General features: G+C 33.4%; 1 protein-coding gene across 1 annotated transcript in view; it reads left to right on the plus strand.

Moving 5' to 3' along the window:
- Positions 1-17,500, plus strand: part of LOC149791306 (uncharacterized) — a 56,460-nt gene that overhangs the window by 36,499 nt on the left and 2,461 nt on the right. The window contains exons 23-28 of the mRNA XM_089969836.1: positions 1,220-1,428; positions 3,158-3,275; positions 8,927-9,121; positions 10,894-11,108; positions 14,092-14,144; positions 16,053-16,100. Coding sequence (XP_089825962.1) covers positions 1,220-1,428; positions 3,158-3,275; positions 8,927-9,121; positions 10,894-11,108; positions 14,092-14,144; positions 16,053-16,100 — 838 coding nt within the window. The remainder of the gene's footprint in view (positions 1-1,219; positions 1,429-3,157; positions 3,276-8,926; positions 9,122-10,893; positions 11,109-14,091; positions 14,145-16,052; positions 16,101-17,500) is intronic.

The following is a 17,500-nucleotide window of genomic DNA, read 5'->3' on the forward strand; positions in this document are numbered from 1 at the left end:
ATGTCAGTCTAAGACCTTGATGATGTCAGTCTAAGACCTTGATAATATCAGTCTAAGACCTTGATGATGTCAGTATAAGACCTTGATAATATCAGTCTAAGACCTTGATGATGTCAGTCTAAGACCTTGATGATGTCAGTCTAAGACCTTGATAATATAAGTCTAAGACCTTGATGATATCAGTCTAAGACCTTGATAATATCAGTCTAAGACCTTGATGATGTCAGTCTAAGACCTTGATGATGTCAGTCTAAGACCTTGATAATATCAGTCTAAGACCTTGATAATATAAGTCTAAGACCTTGATAATATCAGTCTAAGACCTTGATGATGTCAGTCTAAGACCTTGATAATATCAGTCTAAGACCTTGATGATGTCAGTCTAAGACCTTGATGATGTCAGTCTAAGACCTTGAGGATGTCAGTCTAAGACCTTGATAATATCAGTCTAAGACCTTGATGATGTCAGTCTAAGACCTTGATGATGCAACTATCATGAAGAAATATGTGTATTCAGGTGAACATTCGAGAACTCTTGTGTTAGAACTAAAATCAATTTACATTATACAAGTTTCAATAAAATAATTTATAAGCAGTTGGAAATAAGTAATACTCCTAACTGGGTTGAGATAAAGACAAAACAATATTTGTTCATCGGAGTTGTATTTCTTACTTTTTGCTGGGTTAAGCCTCTCAGAAGAAAAATAATGTAACCCCACGATTGACAATAACGCTGATATGATAAAAGTAACAAACTTAAACCACAAATGATAAACCGTTCTATGCGCCACCTGAATTATGTTCTTCATAAACGATAATAACCTAACTTATGCCAGTTCTAGAGTATTTTAAGTTTGTAGAGGTTGAGAGACGAACAAATCAGATAAAACCATTCTCTGGGTAGAGTTATTGCATGTTTCTAAATACCAGTGCTTCCTCGTGTGACTGTTTGGAATAGTCCTACTGCAACGCTTTGTTTTCCAAAGAGTAATGGCTAAAGGAATATCTCTTAATTTTACTAACTGAATCAAAAGAATAAGCACTGCCATTCATAACGTATCTTTTTTACCTCCTGTCAACAAGTACGGCAAAGCACGAGTCTAATACACGGACTAGACTAATGTCGATGCCAAACAATATTTGCTGGCACTGGTATTTCACATCGATATGTAGTGAGAGGTGTGATACAAGAAAACTAAGTTTGTTTCTTTAATTTCAGGTACAATACAACTACCAATAGGACCAAAGTACAATTTACGGTAAATCTGAACAAGCCAGCAGAACCATACGATGACAACGCTGTAGCCAGTCTAATCAAAAGTTATGTACGGGATAACCGACCAATCACAATTAATGGACAGAACGTCACCATGATTCAGGAGACCCCGTTTATGATTGTTCCGCTTCCGAACGGAACAGAAATATATAGTAAGATCAACAAAGTGAAGCCTGAAAGCGTATGTCTGTGTGTGTGTGTGAGTGTGTGTCTATATATATATATATATATATATATATATATATATATATATATATATATATATATATATATATATATATATATATATTATTTGTGGGCAACTATTTTTCCCAATATTGCAAGTCTGATCGGGCAACCAAAACACATTATTAATGATCGTATTAATCATGTTAAAATTAAAATGGGATCTTATATATTTTCCAATGGCAAACATTTGTTGATTAAATTTTCTCACTCGGAAATTAAAACAGGATGAACACTTTATCTCTATTTAATTCCGTATTTGAGTGTTGTGTAAGTGCTGTTGGTAAGAAGACCGTAATCCACGTGTCTAATAATCATTATGTAACTAAGTAATTACAGCCTATACAACCAGCCTCCCAGATAGAAAAGTTCAAAAAAGAACAAGACTCGCGAATGATTGTAATTTGTCAGCACATCAACATTTGGTAGTGTGTTTTTTCATCTTCACATTGAATGACTACGATCATGTATATGCAGTCTGTTTGGTCTGTTAAAGCATGTTATAGTTGGCCACCATAGCTAAAGGAATATGGAAAGATCTAATTATCAAAATTGTTATAATTGTTGTTGAATTCAATTATATAGTAGTAAGCTTAACAAAAATCCAACATGGAAAGTCAACAGTCCTCTGACATTCATTTGATGGTCATTTAAGCTGATGAATAACGACATAGAAGCATATGATTTACTAGGGAATTAGTCATACTTATTTGGTTATACTTATTTGGTTATATTTATTTGGTTATATTTATTTAGTTATACTTTTCTGGTTATATTCATTTAGTCATACTTATTTGGTTTTACTTATTTGGTTATATTTATTTGGGTATAATTATTTGGTTAGATTTCTTTGGGTATACTTATTTGTTTATATTTATTTGGTTATATTTATTTGGGTATATTTACTTGGTTATATTTATTTAGTTGCACTTATTTGCTTATACTTATTTGGTTATATTATTTGGGTATACTTATTTGGTTATATTTATTTAGTTATACTTTTTGGTTATACGTATTTGGTTATATTTATTTGGGTATACTTACTTGGTTATATTTATTTAGTTATACTTATTTGGTTATACTTATTTGGTTATATTTATTTGGGTATACTTATTTGGTTATATTTATTTAGTTATACTTGTTTGGTTATATTTATTTAGTTATACTTATTTGGTTATACTTATTTGGTTATATTTATTTGGTTATACTTATTTGGTTATATTTATTTGAGTATACTTATTTGGTTATATTTATTTGGGTATACCTATTTGGTTATATTTATTTAGTTATACTTGTTTGGTTATATTTATTTAGTTATACTTATTTGGTTATACTTATTTGGTTATATTTATTTGGTTATACTTATTTGGTTATATTTATTTGAGTATACTTATTTGGTTATATTTATTTGGTTATACGTATTTGGTTATATTTATTTGGGTATACTTACTTGGTTATATTTATTTAGTTATACTTATTTGGTTATATTTATTTGGTTATACTTATTTGGTTATACTTATTTGGTTATACTTATTTGGGTATATTTATTTGAGTATACTTGTTTGGTTATATTTATTTAGTTATATTTATTTGAGTATACTTATTTGGTTATATTTATTTGGGTATACTTATTAATCATCCATATTCTGTTCACAGTTCCACTGGGATTAGACGATGTAGATTCAAATTTGTGTAATCTCGTCTACAAACCTTCCAATGCATGTAAAAATGGTGGAGAATGTTATATCAAACAGGATGGAAATCCTGATTGCAAGTAAGTGACTGAAAACAAATAGGTATCTCTCCCTCGTATACAATTACATACATACATACATACATACATACATACATACATACATACATACATACATACATACATACATACATACATGCATGCATACATACATACATACATACATACATACTTACATACATACATACATACATACATACATACATACATACATACATACATACATAGACCTTTCAGATGATATAAGGATTATTTCACGAGTGAAGTGAAAACAATGTATTGTCACCAGTTGCTCTACCAGTGACAATATAAAATATTTCCACTTCGCACGTTAAATATTTCTTTATATCTACTTACCTTTTCCTAGCAACGACTTGTTTCTCTATTATGTGCCAATGTGATCAACGGCTGCATTCCTCTCCAAATCGATAAAAGAAGTCTGAAAGTTAGCATATCGCTTTATGTGATTCTGATTGGCCCAAATAAACCCATGAAATTCTTGTCAAAGTATTCTCTTTACTGATTGGCTGCGATCGTAGGAACATTTTCTTTACCCCGCCTTGTGGAACTTTTTCTTTTTACTAATGACATGAATATTGTGGCGGCCAGTTTTCGAATCGACTGACCTTATGGAATTTATATAAAAAAATGGTCACGTCTTTCTGAATATGGCGAATGTAACCTACTGGGGCTTGTTACGCCATGTATTAGCATGCGCTGAAAAAATGGCGTTAAACCCAAACAACAAAAACAACAAATAAAATTTGAGGTATTGTCCCACTGGTAGCGTGAAAGAGGGAGGCTGTGGGCGGTAATCCTGTAACAAGGAATTCGCCCTATATAAAAAAAGTGTTTTAAATGTTAGCTTCTAGAAGCAAATAAAATCACCTCTGTTCATTTAAGATTGTAGACATAAACCGGTCTCGGAACTGACAGAACGTTAGGCAGGGACTTCATTTGAACTTTTTCGGGGGGGGGGGGGCAAAACTTGATTTGGGGGGAGCAAAACTTGACGGGCTTGTTAATTTTCGTATATAGGCAACATCAATTTTACATTTTACAGCACATGCAAATTTTCGTGGGGGGGGGGGGTAGACAAATCCCCCCCCCCCGCCCATTACGTCCCTGACGTTAGGCCTATAAAACCGCATTATTTGTACGTGGTAAAATAGTTCAACGAGCAATGTCTCTTAAGAGATTCAATTCCCACTGTCTCCTGTTCCAAATCAACAATTGCAAATATCCGGTCACAATACGTTACAGTAAGTTTGGAGTTTCTTCATCCAGTAATGATCCTATCACATGGAATATCCAACATCTTCCAGTTCTGAAAGTGACATACCTTTGGTATCAACAGTGTTGCATTAACGAATCAAACTTCGTGACATCGCATTCTGTGTTGAGAAACGTGTTCTCTGAATCAATTTTTCCGTTCATTCTAAACGACAATTACACATTTAATTCTAGTTTATAAAAGAAATTTTTAAAAAAATGTATAGGTTATAAAACTGCAAAAAAAAGTCAACGATAGTTTGGGACTATTTTTAAGCACATAAAATGAAGGTACAACATCTGAATCAGAATGAATGAAATTATTTCTTCTTCTTTCTATATATTTCCATTACAATAAACAAAATCATGTGTCAAACAGAATCTCAAATGGTCAATGATTTAATATTGAACTTTTTAAACGAGCTGAATGATGTTCAGCTTTTGAGAGCCTTGACGTTATTCAATGAATTTCATAAATTTCGTATTAAATCATTACCTATTGAGAGCCTTGACGTTATTCAATGAATTTCATAATATTAAATATTAAATCATTACCTATTGAGAGCCTTGACGTTATTCCATGAATTTCATAAATTCCGTATTAAATCATTACCTATTGAGAGCCTTGACGTTATTCAATGAATTTCATAAATTCCGTATTAAATCATTACCTATTGAGAGCCTTGACGTTATTCAATGAATTTCATAAATTCATTATTAAATCATTACCTATTGAGAGCCTTCACGTTATTCAATGAATTTCATAAATTCCGTATTAAATCATTACCTATTGAGAGCCTTGACGTTATTCAATAAATTTCATAAATTAAATATTAAATCATTACCTTCTGAGATCCTCTATTAACAAACAGATTTTAATGATTGTGAGTTTACTTGATATTTGTTTGGGAAAACTTGAAGTGGATAACATAAGTTGGCACCCAAATTTCCAATGTCTCTTACTTTGGGTTTGCAATTTACACTAACCAGTTCTCCATTGTTTACAGACATGATAATGATTATGATGACATGTGGTATATCGCTACGTAGATAATTATATATATATATATATATATATATATATATATATATATATATATATATATATATATATATATATATATATATATATATATAAGAATTATTCTTAAAAATGTGTACCATTTGTCATAGAGTGTGATGAGTATAAAATATTGTAATGGTGAGAAAGAATGTCGATTAGCAAAGGGTCAAGTAAATTCAGTTACTGACAATTTATTGGACTCATATGTAAAACTAATTATTAAAAGTGAATACTTTAAGCCCGCTATTGTTGTATGGGATTCATTGGTATGCATATATTAAACAGCGCCTTCTCCTTGATTGCATTGACGTATATTAGAGTGGCAATGGTCTCTACACGTGTTAAGCTCAATTCATCCTGAGATAGAGAGAAAGAAGAATATAAGAAATATAACATTTATTTGGGCGGATATACTGTTTAAACTGGAAACGAAAGTAGATCCAAATCTGTTATCGCCACTGTGGCGATATCATTTTCCTCCCTTTGATATTTTTCAAAATATCATGGTGAAATATATTACAAAATCAACGATTGGACATAAAGAAAAAGGGTGCAAGACTCTTAAAGGAGACTAGAAATCAAAATTTTCCTTTAACGTATGTAATTCTCTACAGATTTTAATTCCACTGTCATGTTTATAAATTAAATATCGTAAGCGGGTAGTGATTTTATTGCATGGAAGATACCACGATTCGGTAAATTGCCGAGTTTGTCCGAGTTTTGATGAGACGACAGATCACGTGGTACCGTGACGCAATACTAGCCAGTCCTCGAATACAAACATAAACATTGGCGAGCGAGGCAGACGGAAGGAGACCACATTTGGGTTGCACATTCAAAACTTGAATCTGCAGTCTGATATAATAGTTTATGTACTGTACTGGTCAGTGCTAAAAGAAATTTTTTAGGCACAGGCCCCGGGCTGGTGACTTAAATAAACTCAAGCCCTGTCTGAAATTCCACAAGCCCGGGCAGTTCATACCTGTCAACTCTCATGCCGGGAGAAAAACCTCATGATTTTGGGGGTATTTCCTCATCTACCTCCCGATCTCGTAATATCTCTAAATTTTTCGCAGCGAAGTCCCGATTATTACATTATGCCTGTCAATTTTCATTTGTCAGAAGAAAAAAAAACCAACACCAAACCATTTATAAATAGATATAACGTATGCAATGCAAGGTCTAAACTGACACACTGCAGACATCGTAGTGATATGACTGAAAAATTGTTAAAGCTAAGTTAAAAATTCAAATCACACGCACACACGTCTAAATCCGGCACTGGACGAAATAATTAATATCACACAAAGTTTTTTTTCTTTTTGTCTTCTTCAGTAAATAGAACGTGAAAATTAAACATTATTCAAGTAAATTTCAGATGTTTTTAAACAACTACAACAGTACTATAGTATAAAAAAATTAAAAGAATAAAATTGTCACCAATTAGCTTAAATGAATGATCACTGTGAAATTTTCTCTGCAAACAAAATCGCATCTCCATTTCCGCCAAAGAAGCTCGGCCAGTTAACACCTGACAATTCTCTACCGTATATGTAAAGTTTAATTCCCATGATTAAATTACAAGGAATAAAACAAAATATACAATGCAGTATATGTGGCCCTAAAGAACTAATTCTGAATAAATATTTTGTTCAGCAAACAGTGTTACATGCATTAAGACTTAAACCTGAAGTCCATGGCATCGTAAGTAACAACAAAATAGGCATCGTTTATTTGGCAATCAGTTGCTGCTGCTTACACATACACATACTGTCGAACATGGTTTCTTTGAAGTATGTCCGAAGGGCAGTCCTTTTCACAAGGTCATTGCAAGGAAGCAGCAGAGAGGGTGAACAGACCACTTAAGGGAATGGTCACCCTTGTGTTTAGACAAAAAAAAATAGTGACCCTTCATAGAGGTCAATACCACGTCTACGATTATTGTTTGTCCCAAACAGAATTGTAGACAGGACCCTCTCTGCTGCTCAATAATCCTGGGAATCTTCATCTGAATCCTGGGAATTTGTTCTATGTTTCAAGTAATATTCAAGTTCTGATGGTGGTTTTTCTATTTTTGGATTTATGTTTTTTCTTTTTCTGTAATATATCATTAAACTTCTGTATCGATCTCCACCGCAATTTTTGCAAATCTGATATAATCCTCATGCCGTTGTTTTCAACACAACTTCGTGGACCAGCATGAGGGTTTTTCTTCATAAGATAACTATGTTTTTTACAATATTCTCCACGGCGCATTTGTTAGTGGTTCCTTGACCCGGGCTTGTTTTCAGACAAATGAGTTTAATATCATCGCGGGAACAAAATAATGTGAAATCAGCCGCGCGGGAACAAGTAATAACACACAGAAACATCATCATGAAAAAAGATTCACGAGAAGACCGACGGGAAACAAAATAACGTTTAATTGGCGCTGGGGAAACAAATCACAAGGAAACAAAATAACGTTTAATTGGCGCTGGGGAAACAAATTACACGGAAACAAAATAACGTTTAATTGGCGTTGGGGAAACAAATTACACGGAAACAAAATAACGTTTAATTGGCGCTGGGGAAACAAATTACACGGAAACAAAATAATCTAACATCACGGAAACAACCGGCGAGGAAGTAAAATAATCTCATATCGCGAGATCATCATCACGACATGGGGGAACTCTGATAAATATCATTACAATGTGGTTGATGGTAATAAAAAGTGATTATATATTTTGCGTATCCTTGAGCTGCCATTTTTTCAGAATCCCTCTCGTAACAGTCCTTTGAGAAATGTAACGAGCACAAAGTGCTGTATGGTGTTGCTTTGAAATCGACTCGTTTGTAATAATGTATCCATTCTTTCATTATGCCTTTATCTTTCGGAAAAGGAAAACAAATGTTGTCCACAGGCTTTTCTTAATGTTCTATTACACCCGTAAGCAACGCAAAACGGTATTGTCTTTTACTCTGGCAACTCCCACTTGGGCTGCTGGAGTCGCTACTGTGGCGTCACAACCCGAAAGTAACCGAATAGGCGCGGAAATTTTGCATACGAGGTCACGGAAATTCAGCTCCTAGAAGATAGGCCAATATTTTAATATTGGCATTACGGTCGCAGGTGATACTTCAGAATAAGGTTTTCTGCTATAGTACTTTTATTATTATTCTATATTTCCATTGGTTTCTGGTCTCCTTTAATTTGCACGTCAAAACATCTTCACCTGAAGGCGAGGATAAATTATAGCAACGATCTTCATGGATAATGTACAGGTACTCGTATCACGAATTAGTTATTTAAGAAATTAAAATAATAAAAATGGCATTTTATATTACGTTTTAGCTGCAAAGACGGTTTTACTGGGAAATATTGTGAATACGAGGCTACTACAATCACCAATACAAATGAGGATGTAATCTTCCTAATCGCTGGTATCGTCGCCATGGCTGTTATGACCACATGTTGCTGTTTTGCCGCCATCGCAAGGAGGACCTCTAAGGGCGAAGATGAATATGTGCAACAGGTAGAGGAAATCAGGTATGTTGACATCGCAGGTCTTTGGCTCAGTTAAGAGCTTCCGCTAGAAATGAAAGTTTTTTAATGTATTTTCATCACCATATTCCATCGCCACGCAAAATTATACTCGAGGAATTGGCATTCAAAAAACAATTAAGAAGCATTCGATGTAATCTCATAAAGACTAACATACCCAAGCTTAGTTCTACTATGATAACACTAGCAGACCTCTGTGTTTATTAACATGAGGTACAGTGTAATTGAGCTGATAGTAATGATGGTTGTACCTACAAATTGATCATTCAGTGCGTTAAACGTTAAGTGTGTTGTTCAAATCGTTGCTCTACCTTTGTGTTCTTCAAGATTTTATGTTGTTGAAAGTAATTGAAGCACGAGCCACTGATACTTACTCACTGGAGGTTATACTTTGTCTAGAGAAGGGTCTTGCCAGTTTTATTCTTATGGTTGAGTACAGGAATAAATAGATAAAGACTTCGTTGTGTGTCTCTCTCACATTTTGTGCTTTCGCTATGCGGTTCATTTTGTATTTCTCATCCACGATTTCATTCACATCGATCTAGATATTTAATTCAAATATGCCAATTTTGTCAGCTTTCAGGGCACATCTTTTCAATGTAAGCACTATATTTGGAAATGTCAAACTTTTATGGCGTTTGGGCCATCTTTACTCAGGCTGTTCACAATTAAACCCACATCGATTAAAACGCATCTGTTGTCATCATTCGTACGGGAATGCAAGCACCTTTCATTTTAACCCACTTGGTGGGTAGATCGATTGTAGAGCTCACATTGCTCTACTAACGTGTTCATATCCTATCAAACAACCATTTTGTTGTCTTGCGTTCTATTTTGATTGAATGAGTGGTCAGCTCGTCGAAGATGTCGTTCTAAACAATATATATATCAGTGTTGTTTATGATTGTCATGTGACGTGAATAGTAACCATACGTTTTGACTTCCTTTAGTTCAATTCCGTCTGTGCAAGGCTTTGTGTTTCTCGGCCTGGTCCTCAGGGCTAGGTGAATTAGTACTGAAAATTCGATTGAGTTTATGAGTTGTTTTGTGCTTCAAATCAGATTGAATAAAATGTAAATGTCTTGTAGTTTCCTCACATACACTTATTGTTCTTTGTTGTTTCGCTGGTGGTATCTGGTTCTAAAAATGATTTGTTTCATTATCGGACTCTTTCTCTTCCTGTGTAATTCACTTATTAATTGTTGTCTTTTAGACTTCTCCCTTTGTTTCCAAACTTTCTCCTTCATTAGCTTCTGTTTTGACATTAACATTTTGGATGCGTCTTATTTCTTTCTGCCTTTTATTGAGTTTCTTGAGTTGGCACGTATTAACCACATTTGGCATTTTTTCAATGATTCGTGCTTTTAGTTTCTCACTTTGTTTATTAAAAAGTCTTTGCTCTATGTAAATCCCTTTTTTGTTCCTCGACATTCGTCTATTTTGTACCCAATGATCTAGATAGCAAACATTTTGGTGTGATCAGTGGTGCTTTTTACGTTGTTAATTTCATCTTTTAAAACTGTTTGATTAGGACTCCGAACTCATATAAATGTTGAGGATTTTAGTTGGAGTAATAGATCATCCTTTAATTTCACATGTCTAGTCCTCGTTACAGGTAATTTTAGTGTGAAAAGGCTGATTGTTTTACTTGTGATTCTAAAAAATGCAACGAAAAATCGTTGTTGTTACAACATACACTTTTCATGCTAAATGAACCATTATTGTAATTATAATTGTTATTGTTATTATTATTATAGCTCTACCGTTCCAAGTACAGCACTCGCTGTCCCGTCTACAACATTTATGCCACGGTATCGGCCAGGCTGGCGACACTTTTCGGACTTCCCTGACACAGTCAGTGAGTCAACCGGCCCGTCTGTCCACAGATCACCGCCTTTCGTGTACCCTCCAACGCCATGGGATATTGAGACCATATCTGTCCAATCGGTGTCGGAGGTCACCAGTGTATCAAGTAAGTAAATACGGTGCTATTTGACATGTACATTCCAACATGACTTGCAATGACACTGAGCATAAATTGGAAATCTGCAACTGCTGTATATTTTTAAATGTGAGGAAGCGGATCTCTGTGACAGTGTTGTGTTGCCTAAATTGTATTTCTAATGTGGGTTGGGGTTGGATTTAGAGGTAATTTTAAAACATTATTGGTTGAAACATAGCATGGAAATGGGACTGAATTGCCTTTCCGAATGACACACCAAAAAAGACACCCTGGGCTGGCCAGGATGGGTATCGAACCCACGATTTCAAGTAATACGCTCTGTCATCTGTGCTACCGCGGTCCCTAATAAAGCTGTATACATGTGACATGAACTTAGTTGTTAGCAATTCATGAAGTATTTACACTAAGGTTATTATTTATTTAATTTTTTCAATCTTACTAATTAACTAAGAAAAGACAACACACATTCCTCTAGTTTTCATTTATCTAGACTCACACTGATCACAGTAGTTCTTTACTCATTGTAGGAATACTCGACAGATCATGACATTAGTACTTTACTCGGTGTATGAATACTTGACAGATCATGACATTAGTTCTTTACTCGGTGTATGAATACTCGACCGATCATGACATTAGTTCTTTACTCGGTGTATGAATACTCGACAGATCATGACATTAGTTCTTTACTCGGTGTATGAATACTTGACAGATCATGACATTAGTTCTTTACTCGGTGTATGAATACTCGACAGATCATGACATTAGTTCTTTACTCGGTGTAGGAGTACTCGACAAATAATCACGGTAGATCTTTTCTCAGTGTAGGATTACTCGACAGATTATCACAGTAGTTCTTTACTCAGTGCAGAAATACTCGACAAATGATCACACTTATATTTGCACATTGGACGGGTACTTGATTAATGATCACAGTAGTTCTTAACTCAGTGAAGGAGTACTTGACTAATGATCATACTAGTTCTATACTCAGTGTAGGAGTACTTGACTAATGATCATACTAGTTCTATACTCAGTGTAGGAGTAATCGATAAAAAGAAAAGACATCGACTGAAAATTTGGAAGACGTGTTATGTAATAATATATCCTCACTTAAATTATTTTCTTACATTAAATACTGTATATTAATGCATACTTTTTCTTATATATCTTGTAAATTTGAGGACCATATTCATTGCTATGTACAAGGGATAATGCTTTCACATGTCCACTGTTTTAGTCAGACTTATTTTTGCATGCTCAACACTGAATCTAATCAAAATTGTCCGATGCTTAACTCATATTTTAGCTTAATAATTCTACGTTCATGTCTTCAGAAGTGACCTCTTATTTTAATAACGGTACTAAAAGCCAGTCCGTTTTTCAATATGGTGACAATATCTACACTTCTTGATACGATCCACTGAATAGAGTACTGCATTCTGATTGGTAACCGAAAATAACGTTTAAAGGCATTTTTAAAGGTGACTTTTATAATGGATATACACATTTTAATGTGTGTATGTTAGATGTATAGCCGAAATTTCAAAAAGAAGTTTGACGGTAGATGAAAGTTTCCTGGCCTGACTTGACGATACTCTGTTGGCAATTAAGTTTGTGTAATCGAGACCTAGTGGGATCTGCTACTTCGAGTATTCAAGTCCAGTGTTTTAGTATCTTTTGTAGACCTAGTCCATAGACGCTGCCCCTCTCCCTAAAGTCTGCCTTTTCACCTGATCTGTATATGTTTTAACAGATCCACCCCTCCAAAAGAACGAATCTATCAAGTTTGTGGTGTAAATATTCACACATGAACATATCTGGTACTAAAACAATGGTTTCCGTTGCTTTTAGCGGCACATTTTGCACATTGATGGCTATATCATGTCAAGAAAATGTCATGACAAGGACACATTGAAATCCGGACTGACGGGGGTGGGGTGGCACCGGACCCTTGAATTAGTAGTCCGACGCTTTTGCTAACTGTCCTACGATGGCTCCCGACGCTAGAAAATAGACAGGCACTATTAGACACCCTTCAGGCGTAGGAGTTTTAACAATATATACCTGTTGTGTTCTCGCTTAAAAAGATATGAAAGACCTATGCAAGAAAATACCCAACAGAATAATCTATTATTATAATATGGAACTAGAATAATCTATTATTATTATTATTATTATTATTATTATTATATATGCCTAAATTACAGAGGGGATCTGTTTAATAAAATGTGGACCTAAATTGCCTATCGGAATTATTATTATAATATGTACCTAGATTGACCAGTGTATCTATAATTATAATATGGACCTAGATTGACCAGTGGATCTATAATTATAATATGGACCTAGATTGACCAGTGGATCTATAATTATAGTATGGACCGAGATTGACCAGCGGTATATCAGTAGCAATGCACATGCCCAAATATTCGAACTTTATAAATCTTCAATTTTGCTTCACGCATCATCAGTCATTTTAACATCGAATTGTGCAAACAAAGCTTTTATTCTGTTTGAACATATTCTTTTAAGCATTGCTTCTTAATTTAGTATGTCTGCAGTTTACCATGAGCGTAGAGTCAAACATTGATGAGCGAAAATCGGTAAATTAGAAAAGACATTTTACAACTGGCTTTGTATCTGTTCTATGTTGTCAATGGGAGCCAGTCCACACACACCTTCAATAATGTGTAGTTTGCTGAAAATCTGCAGATGTGACCTTCCTGTGCATCTGCATTGCCATGTTTGATTCTAATACTGGGCATGCGCAGGTATTTGTGACCTCTTGCGTAAAGTCAGTGTTTCCACCTCGACCTCCAGTTTTTCCCACCTAACACCGTCAAGAGTAGCCAGTTTATGTTATTGTGTCTCTGTTTGAACATTGCTTTTACGGAATATCTAAGTTCGGTGAATTTGTAATTGTAAAATATTTTAAAGAAGCAACATGTCGGGCTGCATCTTGTAAAATTATATGTTATTTGCTCTACAGGTGATTCAACTGTCAGTGAGGATCCATGGTATCTTGACTGTCCCAATGAAGAGGTATACACATATTTATTCATTTAAAAAATATTTTGTATTTAAGCAAAAGTTAACAAAGTCTTAGGCACAGTTAACAATTGTAATCATTATTAATTTCATTAAGTTCATGTTAGTATTCATACAAATATCTACACTTATGTATGTATGTATGTATGTATGTATGTATGTATGTATGTATGTATGTATGTATGCAAGTCTCAGATATATTAAAGACAAGTTATTAAGTGAAACAGTACAGTTTATCTCTAAAAGGGATTTGATTCAAATATAGGATATCCATCTCTTTACAAAGGATAATAATATCCCATTTAAACATACCATAATATCCAATTTAAAAATACAATAATATCCCACCAAAACGTACAATAATAACCCATTACAAAGTACAATAATAACCCATTACAAAGTACAATAATATCCTATTTAAAAGTACAATAATATCATAATAAAATGTACAATAATATCCCATTAAAAAGTAAAATAGTATCACACTGAAAAGTACAATAATATCACATTAAAAAGTTAAATAATATCACACTAAAAAGTACAGTAATATCCCATTTAAAAGTACAATATCCCATTTAAAAGTACAATAATATCCCACCAACAAGTACAATAATAATATATTAAAAAGTAAATTAATATCACATTAAAAAGTACAATAATATCCCATTTAAAAGTACAATAATATCCCACTAACAAGTACAATAATAATATATTAAAAAGTAAATTAATATCACATTAAAAAGTACAATAATATCTCATTTAAGAATACATTAATTTCCCATTAAAACGTACAATAATATCTCAATTAAAAGTACAAAAGAACTTACTGAAAAGTGCAATAATATCCCATTTAAAGCACATTAATAATTAATTTAAAAGTGCAATACTAACCCATTAAAAATACAAAAAATCACATTTGAATGTACAGTAATAATCCATTAAAAAGTACAGCAATATCCTATTAAAGTACAATAATATCCCATCAAAAATACAATAATATGCCATTCAAAAGTAAAATAGTATCACACTAAAAGTATAATATTTTCACATTAAAACGTAAACTAATATCACATTCAAAAGTACAGTAATATCCCAATTGAAAGTACAATTATATCCCATAAAATGTACAATAATATTACATTAGAAATTAAATTAATATCACATTAAAAAGTACAATAATAACTCATTTACGAATACAATTATATCCCATTAAAACGTACAATAATCGCATTTATAGATACAAAACAATTCATTTAAAAGTGCAATAATATTCCATTAAAAGCACATTAATACTTAATTTAAAGGTACAAAAATATCCCGTTAAAAGTACGAAAATATCCCATTAGAAAGTACAATAATATCCCATTAAACAATACAATAATATCCCATTTAAAAGTAAAATAATAGCCTATTTAAAAGTACAAAAAATATCCCATTAAACAGTACAATAATATCCCATTACAAAGTACAATATGATCCCATTAAAAAGTACAATATGATCCCATTAAGAAGAACAATAATAACTCACTTAAAGGTACAATAATAGCTCATTAAAAAGTATAATAATATCCCATTACACAAGTACAATAATGTCCCATTAAAAGTACTACAATAACTCATTTAATCCCATAATAATATATCATTAAAAAGTACAATAATAATGCATTTAAAAGTACACTAATATCCCATTAAAAGTACAATAAAAACTCATTGAAAAGAAAACTAATATCCCATTTAAAAGTGAATGAAATATCCGATTAAAAGTCCAATAATGACTCATTTAAAAGCACAATAATATCCCATTGAAAAGTACAAGATTTAGCCAATTAAATCTGATAATTGGGTTTATGATTTGTTTCTCTCACTTTGAAAACATTGACAAATTGTGAAACGTCTTTTCAGTTTCAAATACCACGGCCTATACGTGAAGAAAGACGAAATCCACTATTTGTAAGTTTCAATTTTGTTTTATTGCTCCAAATTTCTTCCTTTCTTACTTTCTTTCTCCCGCTAATCACTATACAAAACTTTTTTTCCTCAGGTTGAAATTTGTGAGGTGAATATCATATATATTTCATTTCGTTCGAAGAATTTTCTACTTTTCCATAAGCAAGCTGTAGGTATTTGGTTTTTCACTTAAGCATGATTATCAAAGTGAACACAAATATTAAAATTGATATAAAATGGCCATCTTCTAGCTCAGCCATTTTGGTTCCAGATTAAACGACTGTATTGCATGAGGTCATACCATTTTTCCTGAAGAAGATATTTTAGAAAATGGATACAACACGCACTCAGCTGTTAGGGAAGCAATCAATAACAATCCATTCTTTCAATAGATATTTATAGATTAGCACCATACTGGTGTTAATGCTTAACTTTATGACGTTTGGAAGAAAAGAAAAAATACACTTAAACAAAATATTACTTGTTAATCATGCCGATGTAATGTTTACGATCTCCAGGATAGTAATAACAGGAAGCAGTGATTACATAATTACAACACTCCCTAGCTTTTATATCAGCGATCGGAAAAGCAGCTCGAAAAGACGAATAAAGCACTAGCATTGTGCAAATAACTCCATGAAGATATCATGATGCTTTCGACATGATTATAGTTTGCCAGCATACTTTGACATGTGACTGGGCTCTCTGCCTATTCTAAGATAATTCCATCTGTTACACTGAATTACTCCAGGTTTTTCCGGTATAGAATTTTATAGAGAATATCAAATGATCGACAAAACTGAGCCTGGCTATGGAAGACAATTTGCCGTTGTCTCCGTTGGAAACAAGCCAGGACCCATAAGTTACAACTGAAAAATGATGCGAACCCTTTATATCACTTGACATGTGCTGTATTAAAACAGTTCCTGTTTCCACCACCAGAAAACGTACTATTTTATTAATCGAAGTTTGTACTTCACTAAAGCCCATTGGCCACTGGATAAGCAGTGAGGAAGTAAACTAAACGGTTTGCTAACCATCATAAAAGCTTTCCTCATAAACAGGCGACAACTATCAGCGGATCATGTGAAAAATATTTGCCTCTTCCGCTGTTAATCAGACTCATCCGTCATTGCAATAGCAAATTTGTCCTCTTTACACTTTATACGGATTCGTCCATGAATACTAATGATACTTATGGAAAACTAAGACTGATCTTCACTGTATCGGAAGCCGAGGAATCATCATCAGCATCAGCAGCTGCCTCTAGTAATGAATCTGTCGACAACTGGCAATCATTATTATCAGTGATATCAGTGGACTACTGACCAATCAGACTGAGAGCCACGTTTAAGGCATTGCTCAGTCGCCTTACTGTATTAGGTTGTTGTTTGTTTTTGCGG

The sequence above is a fragment of the Sinohyriopsis cumingii genome, chromosome 9, assembly GCF_028554795.1.
Source record: "Sinohyriopsis cumingii isolate HCF-2022 chromosome 9, ASM2855479v2, whole genome shotgun sequence".
Taxonomy (NCBI): Eukaryota; Metazoa; Mollusca; class Bivalvia; order Unionida; family Unionidae; genus Sinohyriopsis; species Sinohyriopsis cumingii.